At 37.0% G+C, this 20,002-nt stretch overlaps 1 protein-coding gene across 5 annotated transcripts in view; it reads left to right on the top strand.

The window, feature by feature from the left end:
• muc (dihydrolipoamide S-acetyltransferase muc) overlaps positions 1–20,002 on the top strand; it is a 291,233-nt gene that overhangs the window by 102,400 nt on the left and 168,831 nt on the right. For all 5 annotated transcript variants that reach the window (XM_089236511.1, XM_089236509.1, XM_089236508.1 and 2 more), the window contains 2 exons: positions 9,881–9,966; positions 16,826–16,966. In XM_089236511.1, coding sequence (XP_089092637.1) covers positions 9,881–9,966; positions 16,826–16,966 — 227 coding nt within the window. The remainder of the gene's footprint in view (positions 1–9,880; positions 9,967–16,825; positions 16,967–20,002) is intronic.

The raw sequence follows: 20,002 nt of genomic DNA, 5'->3' as shown, positions 1-20,002 counted from the left end.
GTTTATTAACATTAACAAATTCCCTGGACAGATCATACAGGATCACTTGAACATATTTGAGGATCACTTTATCAAGAAAGTAAAAAAGCCATGACGTATGTGAGGTGAATATTCTTATTCATAGTTGTAATTACAGTGATATAATTTATGCATCGAAAAATAATTTCAATAGTTGATTTTAATAAAGTATAAAACTATAAGCATCTAAAAGTAGGCTTTGTAGATTCTACAATGTAGAACATTCGCGACAAACCACGGCATTCTTGCAAAAAAGTTGGGACAGCCAAAAATAAAGTGAAAATACTGGAATGTCCCGGGAAATGCGTGACATATGTGTCATAAGCATAAGGTCACCACAAAACGTTTACTAAAAAGGCCTATATTTTGCTATTTATCTTTTATTTTAACTGTCTCAAATTTGTTTTTCAAAATGTCCCGTATTTTCGACTAAACTCACTTGACTGAAAACGTGGAGGAAGATAGTTTTAATTTCTTACAAATCACGGTATGATTAATTATGATTGTAAACATAAACGTTCATGTCGTATATTTGTGATGTGTTTCTTTTTTACATAACAAAAACAAGACATTAAAAAAAAAAATATCAACATAACATTTATTTCGTGAAATACATTTTTATTTACTGCAATTTATTGTATTTCTTCTTCGTACATACCCATCAGCATTTCTTTCCCATCAATTTTAACCATAATTAGCAATTTTTCAACATTTGACAATTTTTTTAAAGATAGAATAGCAATAAGCAGGGTGACCATACATCCCGTATTTCTCAGGACAGTCCCGGTTTTTTTTCTGTTTTTTTTGCTGTCCCGACTTTTTTGCAGAAATGTCCCGAGTTTTCAAATATTTTCAACGAAGTCAACTTGACTTTTTATTCTTCAAAATCAACGATTAAAATTATCTTTCCAGCTTTGAAATTACATCACGATAATGAGGCTTTTCGAATAGACTTCATAATCATCATCAGCATTGGCGTACTCCCTCCCCGAGCCAAGATTATAGTGTTATTTTACAGGAAAAAAGGTAAAACTCCCTCAGAAGGTAAACAAATCTCAAATCCCCCTCGAGAAAATTCTGCGTACGGCTATGATCATCAGTATCACTTGGAGGGACCAACACAGCATGTTTTTCCCATGGAAATCAATGTTAAAATTGCCGAATTTACCGTAGAAATGTGGAAATTTAGTAGGGTTTTCCGTCTCATCAATGATTTTAAAAATTGAACTGAATTCTCGATTTTCAAAAAATTGAGTTCGCTTAGAAATATGAAGCACAGGAAATTAAATATAAAATAATTAGCCAGACCTACTTTTGAGTTAGACATTCATGCAATAACATTGATTTATCTCTTCTCAAGCACAAAAATGAGAATTAATATGTATGGGCCCATAAATTACACTGAAGAAATTCCGCAGCTTTAATCATGCATTTTTTGAAGCAAAAGCAGGCAAATCGATAACTTGAGCTTCAAGAAAATTTTTGAAATATCTAGCACCCATCAAAAAGAAAAAAAAAAACAATTCATTTCTACGTTTTTTTAATTTTGATTTATGTCTTTCATGAGTTGCGCAGGAAGTCGCCATATTGGTTACCATGTATGTCCCTCCAGAAAAAGGGAAATATCACGTGATTCAAAAAGCCTCATTAAGAGACTAAAAACAAGAATATTCATCTCACACATTTGTCATGTTTTTGTTTAATTCACTGTAATTTGAAGTGGCGCTTTATTTCTCGCGATTGGCGAATTTTCTGTGATTTTAGCACGAGTTAACGACTTTGCTTACTTTTGGCATCATTTATCTATAATTGACATTGTCCCGCATTTTCCCGTATTTCGAATCCCAATTTCACGTATTTTTCTCAAGCAAATATGGTCGGCCTAACAATAACCAATTCTTTACTTAGGATCTCTATATCCCGTATTTCCACCGATAAAATATGGTAAACCTACGTATACCTATTTGTTTTCCGTGACCGACATACCACGGTCACTTTCCCTCGAAAGGATGAGTTAACTGGTGCTTTATACATTATATTTTTTCATAAATCCATAGATGAAAATTTCGGTTACTTCAAGACAAAATGATATCGCATAATCCGCATTTGCAAGTTCCATTTATCAATGATTAAATATTAACAGTAGAAAGACGGAACCGGGGGGTCTTTTTGACCCTTCACGCTGTTTAAGCTTACATATCTCTGCTAAGAATAAACCGAACCACCTGGAATTTCTGGACTTTTCCTGAATTAGCATGTTCTTATTGTATACCAAAGCTTCCTTTCGTTATATTTTTTAACAACGAAGCTACCAGCAGATATACCTAGAAAGACCGAAGGGAGTCATAGTGACCCTTCCTTATATTGTAGCACATTATGCGGCAAATACTACTATCGTCGTCACAATTGATTTCTAAGTAGGTTATAATCCTTCTGAAAGTCTTTTTTGCATTTGACCTTGTGTGTGACCTTTCTTTTCCTCTCATTCTTATCTGCAAGTGTCGTCAGCAGGTGTGTCTTTTTTGGTTTTTGTTAAGCATTCTTGCCATATTATCCGCTAAATTGTTTATTCTGGGACGTAGAAAATTTGAGTGCATGTGATCTTTTCAAACAGTTAGTTTAGAACATAGTTTCCCAAACTTTTTGTTCCACCGCCCCCTTTTTCAGATAAATTTTTCCCTCATCCCCCCCCCCCCCCCAACTCAAGCGAACCCATAGGATCTCCTCTGTTATACGCGTGGCTTCTATCGAACACCAGGAGGCGATATTGCCCACTTTGGGAAACATTGGTTTAAAATGACGAGAAAACGTATATTTACTGAAGAAATACTCCAGCAGATGCAAAGATTAGATGAGAGAAACTCTGGAAGCAGTTATGATGAAAGTGCAGAAGAGCATAGATCTACCCTATGTCGAACTGTAGTGAAGAAAGTAGCGGTTCTGATGACGAAGATTTAAATCAATATAAAATTATTTCTCGGGCGCGGTAGCCCAGGTCGATAAGATACTCACCTAAAGTACCAAAGGATGTTTAGAGGTGTCGCGAGTTCGATACCCAGTTCGTCTTTGTCAGAAAACTTTCCTGACACAGGGGTACAACAGACACGGTGACTTGACCGCAGAAAAAAATTGCTACCGCAGGAAGTCCCCCATTGAGGAGTTAGTGAACCAACTTCTCGATGATGAGCATAGAAACAAGCTTGCCGTTCGGAATCGGCAATAAATTGTAGGTCCCGGTCTAATTAGATCTCGTGTGCAGAAAATGACCGTGGTGTGACTCATTATAACTCGTTGAAGCCACAGAAATGATCTAAGAAACTGCAGCAGATGGGAGCATATGGAAAATCATAGAACCTTCCTCAACTTTAGGATGTCGAGGATCGCAAAATATATTGAGAGAAAATCAAGGTCCCACATTTTATGCGTTCAAAAAACATAAATGAAAGTGTTCTGGGTTCGTGATGCCTTATTTTCTGCGACAAAATGATTCGACATATACAGAAGCTGAAGCCCATTGTCGTCTGAATGAAACTTCTTGGTCAGTTTCTTTGCTTGAACTGGATGCAACGATATCCATTATGTATGCAAGAGGTGCAAAAACTTCCTACTGAATTCATTGTGGTCGTCGCGATTTGGGGTCCCCTATTTTTTCCCCAAACTATGACACGACATCGTTTCAAAGAAATTTTGAAATTCATGCGATTCGATCTGAAATCTGAAAGGTCTGAAATATTAAAAACTGACCAATTTTCTCTTGCATGTTCACTATGGATTTCATTCATAGAATACAGTGCGACTTGCTACAAACCAGGGCCCAATCTAACTGTGGACGAACAACTTCTACCCTCAAAAGCAAGATGTCCATTTACAAAGTATATCCCAAGTAAGCCAGATAAATTTAGGATAAAATTCTGGCTTCTTGCCTGCGTTGATTCCAAATATATACTGAATGGACAGAAAATCAGTTTCGATTACACTGGGGCAGATAACACCAGACCAGCAAATCAACTTGTCTATGAACATGTAATTCGATTAGTCGAACCTTATCTAGGAGAACGTCGAAACAAAACAACAGATGATTATTTTACATCACTGAGATTATGTGCATTTTTGAAAAGGACAAGCTTGGTTGGGACCCTTCAAAAAGACCGTCGTGAGATACCTCCAACTGCAAATACAGGAACACAGGATCTATACTCGTCGATAGTATTCAAAACTGGAACTGATATCACGCTGACATCTTATCAGAAAAAAAAGATTAAAAATGTTCTAGTTCTGAGTTCACTTCATACTGATGTAACCAGGGCCGGTCTTAGGCCCAGTGGCGCCCGGTGCAAGAAACAGTAGTCAGTCAGCCCCCCCCCCCACCCAGGCGTAAATCCAGAGTGATGTGCCAGAGGAGGCAATTTTTGCTAGTCATACGGCACAGATTCATTCTACCATATTATCAGACACTCTTTGTGTGGTGACACACACCCCCATCTCCGGCACACTGCTATTTAACTCGTGAACAAGCATAAAAACCCAACTTGTTTGATTTAATTAAGAGATTTAAAAACATTAAAAAAGCAAAACGTCACACATTTGTGCAGGACACTCATCACGGATGATCAATCTTCTTCATACTTATGTTAATTGAGTTTTATGGTAAAATTCGTGTAGTGCACGCATCACGTACGGGCTAAGATGATAATAAAAGTGGTTAAATTAGTGATATTTCTGTATGATTTCTTTTCATATTTATAAAACTCATAAACTTCATTTGAAATTACCCCTTTCAGAACCAAGAAACGGAAGGGGCAGGCAAACACCAGCTAAAGCACCGGGCCCTGCAACTTGGGCAGGCCCGTAACTATTCTGAGACAACTTGGGCGGTGCAACGAGCCGAATGGAGTGGGGGGGGGGAGGGCTTGTAACTCCTCCTTTTTCTGAGCATAACCATTTCAAGGAGACTCCAAGAAAAGACTGCCCCCGAGAAAGCACACTACGGAACTGGGGAAGAGGCCATATTATGCACTGCCCAACTGTGCATATATTATTTTCGTTTCGAAAAATAACTGTAATATTATATACACTCAAATCTTTGTTTTTTTGTTTTTTTTAAAATTCATCTCGGTGATTTTTTCCATATATATTTTATAGTTTTTTTATAAATACTTATCTTAAAGATATTTTTCTAGTAATGTATATTTAACGTGTTTCAGCGCTCCTTGTCATTTGGCGCCCGGTGCAGTTGCACTAGTCGCACTGCCATAAGACCGCCCCTGGATGTAACTATCAATGAAAACGTGAAAAAGACCCCAGAAACAGTTGCCTACAATAACGAAATTAAATAAGGAGTCGACATCGTGGATCAAATGGTGCGATTATACACCAATAAGAATGGAAGTCGTCGCTGGCCAATGCATGTTTTCAGAAAAAATTACGAACCTCAACAGATCCTTTTTCATGAGAGCGAAAGGGGAAACGTTTCCGGGAAAAAATGGCAAAAATTCTGTGAAATTTTAATTCGATGAAATTGTAATATTTTATACCGCCCCTCAACAGATCCTTTTTCACGAGAGCGAAACGGAAACGTTTCCGGGAATAAATGACGAAAATTCTGTGAAATTTTAATTCGATGAAATTGTAATATTTTATACCGCCCCTCAACAGATCCTTTTTCACGAGAGCGAAACGGAAACGTTTCCGGGAATAAATGACGAAAATTCTGTGAAATTTTAATTCGATGAAATTGTAATATTTTATACCGCCCCTCAACAGATACTTTTTCACGAGAGCGAACGGGGAAACGTTTCCGGGGGAAAATGACGAAAATTCTGCGAAATTTTAATTTTATGTAATATTTTATACCGCCCCTAAAGTTTGTTGGAAGAAGATATTTCATACTTTGCCTGGATTGTGTTTAGGCATTCTATAGAAGGACTAGTCATTCTATAGAATGCCTAGGCAAAGTATAGAATAAAACCGGTATTTCATACTTTGCCTGAAACGACCAGGCATTGTATAGAATGCCTTCTATACAATGCCTGGATTTCATACGTTGCCGGTAACACACACATATATATATATATATATAAACCCTTTACCAGCTATAGTGCAAGTAAGAACAAGTTTTGGCCTAACTAATGAAATTCCAGTAACCCGTGGAATTCTACAGGGTGAAATTCTTTCTCCTTATTTAGTTCATATTTGAATAATATAGTTGAGTCCTTGAATAAATCTGATACCCAACCCCTATGGATCGGACAAGAAATAGCAGTCCACTGTTTCTTTTATGCAGATGATACTGTTATCGCATCTGAAAGTGTGATAGACCTACAAAAGAAAATTAAAATCCTTGAAAAATTTTGTTCAAGATATAGGCTAGAAGTAAATGTTAATAAAACGAAGGTTATGGTGTTTCGAAGGGGTGGAAAGCTTAAAAAAAGCGAAAAATGGAACTTCCGGGGAACACCCATCTAAGTGGTGTCATCCTATACTTACTTGGGAATACCGTTTTCTTCCTTCGGAAAATTCTCATTGGCCAAACAAATATTTATTTCAAAGGCTAAAAATGCTATTTCTGTGATTTCGCCAGTTCTCACTCAAACTAAATGTACATCAATTAATGTAGCTCTTAAGTTATTTTCATCTCTTGTGACTTCTGCTCTTTCATATGGCACTCCGATTTGGGTCACTGAATATACACTATCTACCAATAAGTATTTGGACACCTATGCAAATGACGATATCTGCGGTCCTGAGATACGTCACACCCTCCGTCGTTATATATCGTGTAGGAAACAACATCGCATTAGTCGCATGCAAGATGCCGCGCAGTTCGGAGCTCTCTGATTTCGAGAAAGGTATAATTATCGGGTATCACAAAAATGACCGATCCTTAAGGGACATATCTAGCGAGCTGAAGTACCCAAAATCGACAGTGGCCTATGTGATTAAGAAGTGGAAGGTGAGCTGTGATTGTCGGAATTTGCCCCGAGTCGGCAGACCAACGAAACTGGGAGATAGAGACCGACGGGTGCTGTCCAGAGAAATTCTGAAGAACCGCACCCAACCGATGGCCCTCATCCGCGAGGAGTTTCAACAGGCATCCGGGGGTATTGTTTCAATGAATACCATCCGTAAGGAAGCATATCTGATTGGTTTTCATGGTCGTGCTGCTGCCCATAAGCCTTTGATCACAAAGTCCGAACCTCGTTGCTCGGTTAATGTGGTCCAACCTCGTTGCTCGGTTAATGTGGTGCAAAGCACATCGAAATTGGACCGTAGATCAGTGGAAACAGGTTCTTTGGAACGACAAATCAAGGTTCACCCTCTACCGTTCGGATGGCAGGGTCTGGGTTTGGCGTCTGCCTGGAGAACGTCTCCTGCCAGAATGCATTGTGCCAACAGTCAAGTTCGGCGGATGTGGAATTATGGTCTGGGGGTGTTTCTCCTGGTATGGACTGGGACCCTTGGTCCCCATTCATGGTAAGCTCAACGCCGATGCCTACTGCACTATTTTGGATGACAATGTGCTTCCTACGTTGTGGCAGTTTTACGGGGTGGACCCCTGTTACTTCCAGGACGACAATGCCAGCTGTCATACTGCGAGGTTAACCAAGGCTTGGTATGGTGCCAATGGGGTTCATCGAATGGACTGGCCTGCCCAGAGCCCAGACCTGAACCCTATCGAGAACCTCTGGGACGATTTGGATCGCCGCATTAAGGGGTGCCCTACCCGTCCAAAATCGGTGAAGGAACTGACATGTCTTCTCCAAGCCGAGTGGAAGAAAATACCACTAGCCGTCACACAAGGACTTGTGGAAAGTATGCCCCGGAGGGTTCACGCTGTGCCTGCCTCTCGTGGAGGCTCTACCAACTTTGAATAAAGTTAGTTTTTCTTTTATATCACAGTTGTCCAAATACTTATTGGTAGATAGTGTATAAACGACTTTGACGTAATCTTAAATATTTTCGCAAGAAAACTATTACAACTCCCAAGGGAAACACCGGGATCAGAGTTTGGTTTACCAATAATGTCAGTCCTTTTTAAAAAACTTTTACTTTGTTTCCTAATATGAATTTTGGAAATGCCATCAGGCAGACTACCGAAAATATATCTAGTAGATTTGCTTAAATGGGCGAAAATATCCAATGATAACAAACGTAATTGGGCAATACAATCTGGAACATTTTTGTTGGCTGGGGAATGAATTTTATAAACGAGACCCAGGACCCCTCTATACTTAAAAAATATATCCCACAAATAATTCAGATATTTTGTGACCAAACATGATTACTCATATATTTTGAACCAAACTAGTTTTCCCCAGTATAAATCCCTTAAACAAGATTTCGGTGTTGATAAATATTCATTATCCAATAAAAGCTTAAAATATAAGAGAATTTATGCTCAGTTACAGCTGGGATTGGACAGGATCTACATCGGCGGTAATACACTGGCTATTTTTCCATCAATGCCTTGTGCATTTTGCAATGAAGATGATCTAGAAACAGGGGAACATGTCTTCCTTCATTGTCGATCTTATAACTATTACAGATTAAAATATTTTGACTTAACTGCCCTATCACTAACAATGACAGAATTTCTTAAACATTACGAAACTAATTATGAAAAATGTTTTTTCTTCCTGTCAGATGTAAGATTTAGGAATTTATTTGAACTCTGAGGGATTTTTGATTTGATTTGTGTAAGTCGTTGGTCCATGGTAGAATCAGAGCATATGTGTGTATATATATATTTATATGTATGTATTGGTTTGCATGCATGTGTGTGTATATGATTTGTATATTCTTTGTATATTAATGTAAATCATTGTACCTACTGCATATGTAAATGGATCTAATGTGTGAATGTGCGTTGTAAATGGTTCTAAATTTTTTTTCTCAGCTGGCTGCTTTGCGAATGGTTTCTGACCATGAAATAAAAATATTCTATTCTAGAATGTTAGTTGAGGTGCTCAATAACTATCGAAAGGTTTTTCCGTTTTTGATGCACCGAATAAATAAGTTGCCATTAAAAATATTTCATATCTTCATAAAGGGTGGTTGATGACGTAAGCATCATCCAAACCCCCCTTGTCATCAAAAGTCAGCAAATCGGAAACCCCTTCTCTCCCCCCCCCCCCCCCCCGATCGATGCTGCCATAATACTTAAATGATCCTTAAGTCGGGATATATTATTCTATGTATATAGATTTTCAGTAATTAAATTTCAAATAAGCATGCTGAGGGTTATTGATGCATTTTCCTTCGGAAATCATATTGTTGATAATTACAGTACAGGTGGTGTTACAGCTTGCGGAAGAAAGTTTTCAGTGAAAAAGTTCTTTGAGATAACTTCTATATATTTTTCATTTGTTCTATCTATAATTGTATTTTTGAGTGTATGTTTCATTGCAGATAATCTTGTACCGTTGTTGCCATTTTTTTTTTGTCTTTGTAATTTTGTTATTTGTTCCTTGTCCTTATGAGTGTGGATGCACAACGATATTGTCATATTTTGAGTGAGCTGCAAGTCTGTCTGTGTTATTTGTGTTTTTATCAAAGTTTTTGTCATTATTTTAAATGAGTTCGACTTGCTGTGCCCTACAGATACCTTATTCAAAATTGTGCAATTTTGTCTTAAAATTACCCAAGTTTATGATATGCAAAACTGAATGATTGTGGTGACTCATGTGTATACCCAGTTTCTGCCTTTGAGAAATGTAAAATCTAGAGTGTAGAAGGTATTATGACCATTGTGTATGTTTCTATAGCTATCTTAACTCCATTCAATAAAAAAAGTGCTTTTGAATGCATTTCTTTAAATTTGAAGATTTGATGTATTAAATAACATTTTTTGCTTTTTTTGTAGGTTATATCCAAACGTTTGATGCAGTCAAAACGAACTATACCACATTATTACCTGTCCATGAATATAAACATGAATAAAGCGTTAGAGTATGTAATTTTCATTTTATTAATTTTTTTTAAGTTTTGCAGGTCTACCTGTATACACTTACGCAGAAGAATCTCTGTTAGTTTCCCTTAATTTATAAAAACTTTCTTTAATCCTCTATCGTCCATGTAAACTGAAGAGCCAAAAAAACTGGTACAGCCATGCGTATGCAAATAAAGATATATGGAACCAATCAGAGTACGGCGCAGTGGTTGGCAATGTCTATATAACACAACAAGCGTCTGGCATAGTTGTTAGATCGGTTACTGCTGCTAAAATGGCAGGTTATCGAGATTTAAGTGAGTTTGAATGTGGTGTTATAGTCGGCACACGAGAGATGGGACATAGCATCTCCGAGGTAGCGATGAAATTTGGATTTTAACGTGCAACCATTTCACGAGTGTACCGTGAATATTGGGAATCCGGTAAAAAATTAAATCTACAACATCGCTGCGGCCGGGAAAAGATCATGCAAGAACGGGACCAACGACAACTGACGAGAATCATTAAACGTGACAGACGTGCAACCCTTCCGCAAATTGCTGCAGATTTCAATGCTGCACCATCAACAAGTGTCAGCGTGCGAACCATTCAACAAAACATCATCTATATGGGCTTTCGGAGCCGAAGGCCCACTCGTGTACCCTTGATGACTGCACGACACAAAGCTTTACGCCTCGCCTGGGCCAGACAACACCGACATTGGAATGTGCCTGGTCTGACGAGTCTCGGTTCCAATTGCTTCGAGCTGATGGACGTGTACGGGTATGGAGACAACCTCATGAATCCATGGACCCTACATGTCAACAGGGGATTGTTCAAGCTGGTGGAGGCTCTGTGATGGTATGGGGCGTGTGCAGTTGGCGTGATATGGGAGCCCTGATACGTCTAGATGTGGCTCTGACAGGTACGTAAGCATCCTGTCTGATCACCTGCACCCATTCATGTCCATTGTGCATTCCGACGGACTTGGACAATTTCAGCAAGACAATGCGACACCCCACACGTCCAGAATTGCTACAAAGTGGCTCCAGGAACAGTCTTCTGACTTCAGACACTTCCGCTGGCCACCTAAATCCCCAGACATGAACATTATTGAACATATCTGGGATGCCTTGCAACGTGCTGTTCAGAAGAGATCTCCACCCCCTCTTACTCCTGCGGATTTATGGACAGCCCTGCAGGATTCATGGTGTCAATTACCTCCAGCATTACTTCAGACATTAGTAGAGTCCATGCCATGTTGTGTTGCAGCACTTCTGCATGCTCGCGGGTGCCCTACACGATAGTAGGCAGGTGAACCAGTTTTTTTGGCTCTTCAGTGTATTTAGGAATTTCTAGTTACTAGCACTGTAGCTGCTTCACTAATTGAAAGAAAAAATTTCTCAACAAAGAAGCAAACTACACATGCACTTGTGTGCATGTGTAGTTTGCTTCTTTGTTGAGAAATTTTTCTTTCAATTATTAGAGTCCACATGCACACAAGTGCATACATGAATAATGTCTAAAATGGGCAGGGGCTCCTGGGAGATTTTTTTTACTTGAAAAGAAAAAGAAATGACAAGCAAATATATAAAGCACCCAGGCTTGTCAGGTATGGCCCAATGTAGTTAGAAGTTCTTTGGAGTTGAGCAGCCAAACATCAAACTATTTTAAAATGTATAATTTCCGATTTGATGGAAAATGTTGACATATCCATATATCCATGCAAGTGAATGTAAATAGTTCAACTTTTAATTGTTCAGTCTGTCATCTAAACCGCTTAGATGATACGAAATTCTATGAAAAATGTCTTATACTCTTGGAGAATCAACTGCTTTGAGATAAAAAATCAATTTCATGACGAGTTATGTTCATTCATTAAAAACAAAATGATCTCAATGACGTTCCACTGCAGATAAAGCATCAATTTTCAATAATTTTATGTCCTTACAGACTAAAAGTAAAAATTCGTTTATAATGAGAAGTACGTTACAACGAAAATTTTTCTTCCAAGTGATACAATAGTCCAGAGGGTCAGTAGAAGCTATGGGTTAAGTATAGGGTCCTATGGGTGGGTTTGAGTTAGGAAAGATCAGAAAATTTAAAAAAAAAAAAAAAAGGCTATGAAACAAAGTTTGGGAAACTTTTCACTGAAGCAGCGGTTCTCAACCAGTGTTCCGTGTGCATTTCCTAGGGACTCCTCAGCCACTCGAAGAAAATAAAATAAATCAGTAAATTTGATAAATAAAAGAGGAGCCTATGGGGCTCCACCAATAAAAATTTTATGCCGAATAGAGGCGACCACTGATGCTTATTTGTGTTTGAGTACAGGTGATCATCTTTGGAGATTTTACTGCATTTAGGAAAATGTAATGGAACCCCTTTCTATACGTCTCCCTATTACGCTTCTGACCTTACTCATTTGTACGACGTTTGGCTTCAGTTGCTATACATTTCCAGAGATGCCACTGGACTCTAATTTACCTGGGTCAGGACCCAGGTTATTTGAAAAATCTTGGTCCTTTATGAGTGAAAGTGGGTCCCTCTCAAAAAAAATTTATCTTTAAATCACCTGCTTATATTTCTTGGTTGAGACTGAGTGGTGGATCATGTTCTGGGTAAGAGAAGAAGGTATGTGTGAATCAAGTATAATTCATTTCTAAAAACATGTTCTATCCAAAAAGATTTCATTGTCTACTAGTAAGAAAAACTTTGAAAGAAGCTCATTAGCACTGAGAATTTAATGTATGGAATTCCGCACATGTAATAAATCTAAACCAAATATACAGTTGATCCCGCTTATAACATTTCTCCTGTTTAGTCGTATGTTATTCCACTTACTACAACTTATTTTCTTGGTCCTAACGATAAGTAATTCTCATTGAGATTTCCTGTTTAAAGTGTTTTCCTATTTATAACGTTTTTTATGACTGTTTTTGAAAAACGTTATAAGCAGGATCCACTTTAATTAACAGTTGAAGGCACACATTTATATATTTACTTATACTAATAATCAATGTATAAATTCCCTTCTGATTGATTTTACATTTCGTTAAAAATACCTTAGCATTTTCAATATCTTCTGATCAAATTTAAAGCAAATAAGATTCTTTTTTTCTCAGACACTTATCTTCTCATTTCCTATTCACACTTTGGATTTCCTGGTAAAATGATTTTATTTCCCTTCCCGATGGTCCACAATTCTGATCTGTCGCCATTTAACTGCCACATATTTTCACACCTGAATATGGGAGCTACACCCGATTTGTGTTGGAGAAACTTAACAGTGTGCTTATGTGTGCGCGCGGCCAGCATTTGGCGCGTTTTGTGTTCAGTAGGTGATGCCATCTATCTAGCACCGCAACTAGATACTTTCTCAAACGGGGCAAGTACACATTTTGGCACATCTATGTAATGTAGAAGCAGTTATAAAGGGTGAATTTGGTGCCCCCCAGTCCAGAGCCCAGGACACTAGGCCCACCTGTCCCTCCTTGCATCCTCCAAACTGGTAATGTATGCATATTAGGTCTGTGTCATCGCCATGGCAACCAGAATTTTTTTCAAAGGAATAGCCAACTCAAAATTTGAAATCTTTAGAAAATTATATTTTTAACCGGTTACCATTGCGCAATCCCAAGTTCCAAACACGAATTTTCATCAAAAGAAAAAATTTTTGGAGAGGTTATAAGGGGCCCTCTTCCCTTCACCACCCCCCCCCCCCACTGAGATCAAAAATTAAAAATATTTTTGTTGAGAATTAAAATATTAGAATAAAATAATTTCTTTTATACTATCTGTGAATAATTTGATCCTTGTGCCCCTCCAAAAGCCGATTCTGCTTTAAAAAATAAATAACAAAAAAATTTTAAGGAACTTATCAGATTAAATTTTAAAAGCAGTCTCTGAAGTCGCAGATATTGATTGCACAGTATCTGAGTACTTAAGTGCAAGGAATTTATTAAATTTTTTTTTTTTTTTCAAATTATAAATGTATGTGTAAGAGTGGAAACTGAGAAATTGAGAGAAAACAATAGTTAAAATATTGGCCATGGTTCATTTCTGTTATAACTTATTGGAAGAATTTTCAAGAATTGCTAAAAAAAAAACATATAGAAATACTTCTGTTTTCGTTATCATACGTCATTATATTTGTGGAAAGCAATCTTTTCTGCATTTCATTTGATGCTATAGAATACAGAAATCTATTACAAATAATAAATCTTACAAGAAGATATTTAAACCTATCCCTGCCCAAAATTCAACCTAGCAAAAGCAGACACTGTATTAACTTACTCAGATTCAATGTTAAATTAAATTAACAGCAGAATGACTGAGTTTTTGAATTTAAATCTATTTTTTGTGACCAATTACAGTAAATAGTTATTTAAAACAATTTTGTGACAATCAATAAAAAAAAAATTCTATTTTATTTGAAATAAAGTGTGCCGCAGGATGAAGAAAGGGATGACTTCTCGAAATAGAAATGTGTCAACATATGTATTATATTGTAATAATGTAATCGCGTAAATGTCAAATTATGTCGACCAGTGTATTTCATTTTCACGTTGAACGGTGTCGGGTCAGATATAGTTTGATGTCGGATTCGCTACGTCGAACTGCGCCAATAAATGTGTGCCATTTTTACATCAAACGGTGTCGGGTCAGATATCGTTCGACGTCGAACTATACAGACAAATATATGCCATTTTTACTTAGAACGACATCAGTAAACGACGCCGAACAATGTTGGATTTGCTACGTCGAACTGTGTCAATAAATGTATGCCATTTTTACGTCGAACGGTGTCGGGTCAGCATCGGTCGAACTATACAGACAAATACAGTAAAACCTCGTTAAGTCATCGTTTTTTTTTCAGGCATGTTCAGCTTTCATAGACAACAGTGTTATACCTCGTTTACTCGTCGCTAATTTCTGTTAACTCGTCACTATGAAGAAGTTTGAGATAGCGGAACAGATAATTTATATGGCTTCCTTTAAAAAAAAAACTTGTTAACAACATTGCCAAATGCTTGAAAGTCACCATAAAAGCCTTTTGTTCCAAAATGGAATAGTTCTAATAATAATGGAATAGTTCTAAAAGTTGCGCTGGGGAAGTTTATTTGCCGACTAAAGTTTTTTAAACATTAGGGACTGTTCGAGCGAGACCTGATTTTTGCAAAGGCTTCAAATTTGAACAAATTATATTTGTTGAAAAACCACACATTTTTTCCAAAGTTGAGGTCTTCTAATGTTGTGTTTTTCTCTACCCCGGCCCTTCACACGTCCCTCAAAGTGGACCCTGTGTTCGAGATTACCTTGATAAAATTTACCGAGATGACCTTGATAAAATTTACCAAGATTACCTTGTAGTTTCATGAACTACTGATAAAGAATTAAAACACTGAAATTAAATTCTATGTGTACGTTAAATTGATGTGCAGTACTTCTGTTGCGAAGAAAAGCTAATTAATCTAGCAATTGCTCTGATTAGTCTAAATTTAAAAAATTACTAGTATAAAACCAAACTGTACCAGTATATTTTAATACAATAACTTGAGTAATAAGATCTCTAAAAACGTAAAAACTTCAATTTTTTCTTTTGCAATCTGTAAATTTTATTAATATTGTAATTTTAATTAATATTTTAATAAATGTTATGTTACAATTAATTTAATTGTAACATAACATTTATATTGTATAAATTTAATTCAATTAAATTTATAAGATTTTCACAATATCACGCATTGAAATTGACGGCACTTCGCTTAAGTCGTCACTACGCTTAAGCCGTCATAATTTTTCGATAACATGAGGTGACGACTTATTGAGGTTTTACTGTATATGCTATTTTTATGTAGAATGACATCGGTAAACGATGTCGAACGGTATTGAAATCTCTATATCATTCTATATCAATGTGCTACTGGTGTACTGTTTGATATTGAATACATAGAAATTTCCGACGCTCGTATTTATTCAACGTCGCATCGACGTCCTGACGATACTGTTGTTTAACTGAGGATATCATCGTTCATCATATGTGTTGCCCTTACGCAAGAATAAGTGTGTGTGCACACTTGATTATGTAACTGTTCGTCAGAAATCAAAAAAGATTTTAAAAAAACGAGTCTTGTTTTAGGTAACATCAAAATGTGGGAACAAAACTGTTAATTTTTGCATCTTCAACTTGCGGTAAATGTACAAGAATCACGAAAATAATTTGCTCCAAACTGCGTATCATAAATTCAATATGTCTGTAAGAAATCAATTCTTATTTAACAAAATTATATTATATGGGTTTTCTCATACTTAATTTGATAATTAATTTCACAAGCTTCATCTTTTATCTTTTTCATACTATGGGATTATTGAAAAAAAAAATTCTATTGGAACAGTGTACAGAATCTCATTTTTACTGTTTTACATAATTTTTTAGCTAATTTTAAAGCTCACTTTATATTCATTAACAAATATAGTTTTCTGTTATTGAATACACAACTAAACAAGAAAAGATTTAACAAGTAAAAGTAGGGAAGTATAGAACAAGTAAAAGTAGGGAAAACCCAGAAACTGAAAATAAATTCCAGTTATGTCTATGGAAAACTGTTTCTTTTCAGTTTGAATCAATTCGACCCAGTTCATGGTTCTAGGTATACAGAAAGTGCTATGGTTATAGTGTTAAGAGTGGCAAAAATATTGTGAAACAAACAAAATTTTCCATAAGTGAAAAAAAGTCTTTTTGAACACTGCATTGTCAGTTTTATTCATCTATGGCACACATGAAATAAGACTTTTAGTATCAGAATATGTTTAAAATGCATGTTTATTATGCTAGGTAATGCATAATTTTATATCTCAGAAAAATCTTTTCTTATGCAGAGTCAGACGAAAATTTAATGAAGTTTTAAATAAAGAAGGTATAAAGCTGTCTGTGAATGATTTCATCATCAAAGCAACAGCTTTAGCATGCAAGAAAGTTCCTGAATCGAATTCATCATGGCAAGAGGAATTTATTAGACAGTATGTAGATCACCATATTTTGTTCATTTAACACTTGACTGTTGTAGACTAGCAATTGGATATGTTATGGTAAATATGTGGTTATACATTTGTAATTTTATGCATTATATACATGCATAATGCCAGTGATAATGCATAATCATCCGTAAGTGATTATTACCGATTATCAGTAAGTTTGACATTTTCCTACATCTCAAGGAAACATATTTTCTGGATATTATGCCGAAATGAACTCTGAAAGGAAAGTGATCTGGTCTCTGCCGAGACACCAGATATGCTAGGCACTAGAACATAATATCCAGAAAATATTGGTTTTCTTCAATGGGGGAATCTGACCTGTTCTGCCAAACAAAAGGGGGTGATAGATGAGCCCAAGTGGATCACGAAAAACCCTACCAACCCTGTCCTATCTCAAAGCATTTTCGAATTATAGTGGATAATCGATTATGGAAAAAATATATGTCAAGTCTAAAAACCTTGCATTTGTGAAGTTTCTAAGAAACCTACACACAAACTAAGCTCATATTTGGAAAGAACTTGGCAAAGTTGAAAATCGAATTGTTGTCAAAAGTTTTCATTGACAATTATGCAAATACTCTTTTTTTAGAATTGGTCAAACTTAACAAAATCTTGTCCATTGCACCAGCATTTTAAAGAGCCTACAATAAACCATGTCAGGTTTAGGAGAAATTTAGCCCTTTATTCGCAATCCATCACTGAAATCAGTGTTCACCGAAGTAATTTCATTAGGTTTTGACAACAATTTGATTTTTCACTTCATCAATCTCGGCAATTGAAGCTCATCATTAAACAGACTATGTGGCGCTGCGGTCATTAACAGAAAGCACACGCTTCCGGGTGAGAAGAAAAGAAATCTGTTGTCATTCCGCCCACACTCAACAAGGTTGTACCTTCTTTCATATGAATAAGTTTCTCGTTGTTTATTTTATGCTAAAGTTGGTGACCCGGCTACTAACAATGTCCAATCCAACTGAACAGCCAATGGAAATGTTTCAGGTTGCTGTCAGAGCCCCTCTGTTTTGGGCCAAACAACCACATCTATGGTTCAAACAAGTGGATTCTCAGTTCCTGGCGAGTGGAATCACTCCTGATTCTACTAAATTTTCACACAACCGTTGCAACCATGGATAAAAATGTTTTGGCACATGTGAGTGACCTCGTCTGGAATCCGCCGGCAGAATACATGTACAACTCACGCAGAAGACTCCTCCAAGCTTAATTTGCTGAACCAGATGAACGACACATGTAACGTTTGATGTATGAAGTTGAGGTGGGTGATCGTCGACCTTCTGCATTACTCCAAGAAATGTGAGATCTATCCGACAACCGAATCAGTCGAAGTCTATGGATACAATGCTTACCATATCAAGTTCAGGCAATCCTCTCTACAAATTCAGAAACTTCTGAAAAGTTATCAGAGATGGCTGACGTGATCATCAGCGTCAGTGGAAAGGTACCGAATATTTCACCAAATCTCGACCACCCACAGCAACTTGACATGCAACAGCTGAGAGAAAAAATAGAGACATTGACATTGCAGGTCAACACGCTTTGCTGATCTCAAGAACAGTGCGGAAACCCACAACATCCGCACAATCGAAATCGCCACGAAGGTGCAAACTCTGTGAGGTTTTAAAACAATCTCTGCTGGTATCACAGTGAATCAGATCCTACGCCCATAAGTGTGTGTGTGCAACCATGTAGTTTCTATTCTGGAAACGATCAAACCGACAACTGATGGCCAGGGCCATCTCAAGAGCATCATGGGCCCTACCAGGCAAAATTCTCAGAAATTTCAACCAGATCTCATTTTTGTGAGGCCCCTTTTCTCTTGAGGCCCCCGGGCAGTGTCTGGGTGGGCTCATGTCTTAAGACGGCACTGCTGATGGCGACGAGAGAGTCGGTTCCATATAGCAGTTGCCTTTACATCGCAGACCTGCTAAGCAAGATTTCGTTTCTCATCGACACTGGTGCAGACATTTCCGTAATACCCCCTTCTACTGCTGATAGAAAGAAACCACAGTCACTACTCGCGCTTACTGCTGCAAATGGTTCTACAATAAAAACATACTGAAAGTAAGAGCCTCTGCACACGGACAAATTTCTCGACAAGCGAGCTACGATTCTTCTTTCCCTCACTTCTCAATTGAATTAGTTGGAGACCACCACGTGATTGCTTGGCGATTTTTACGCATCAAAATTGCAGAGCAAGCGATTGGTGTTTTGACTGACGTGAAAAAAAGTACATGATGGGAAAATAGAAATTCAATTTTTGTAGCACTTTAAAATTTAGGCAGTAAATCAAATACAGTTTTTATATACAAGTATGTATATGTAGTAGCATACACAGGATTACTTTTTACTTAAAAAAAAGTGTTATCTCTGCTCAGAAGAAGGGGGTGTGTTTTCCCTACGAGGTACAAAATACATAGGGATTTCCTCTAAAAGAAATAATTTTTTTTAAATTTTTAAATCAAAAAAATTGAGACACTTCTTGATATGCACATATTCTATATACATGTGGCCATCTGGTTAGCCAATGTCATTCACGAGCTATTAGTTGATTGTTACGCCATCCATGTAAGGTGCCTTTCAACATATATATATGCTCCAAGGTTGAAACAATATCTGCTTCCATAGCTTAGATGGTAGAGCACTCGTCCAGCAAGCGAGAGACCGGGGTTTGAGTCCCCTTGGGGGCAGTGATGAATTTTCTTCCTTGTAATCTTCATCTCCACAAATAACCAGTCTCTCAATGAATCTTGTACTTCTTGATATTTTACATTCTCTACAATATCAACAGATGAGAGGCTAATGTATGGTATTTCACATTTATATTATTAATAGACATTATATAGACATTACAATTGTATATACATTATTTCAGAAATAATTTGAAAATGAGTGTTTCAAGATTTAACATGTGGACCTGATAATCACTAATTTAAAAAAAAAATCACTGAAGGAGACTCTTGAAACACTCATTAGAAAAGTAATTATTTTTCTTGTTTTTGC

Source organism: Pholcus phalangioides, unplaced genomic scaffold (assembly GCF_987345545.1).
Source record: "Pholcus phalangioides strain wild (caught in Gottingen) unplaced genomic scaffold, Ppha-v1.0 ptg000009l_1, whole genome shotgun sequence".
NCBI lineage: Eukaryota > Metazoa > Arthropoda > Arachnida > Araneae > Pholcidae > Pholcus > Pholcus phalangioides.
Note: the sequence above shows the minus strand (reverse complement) of the source record. Positions and strands in the feature narration are given on the sequence as shown.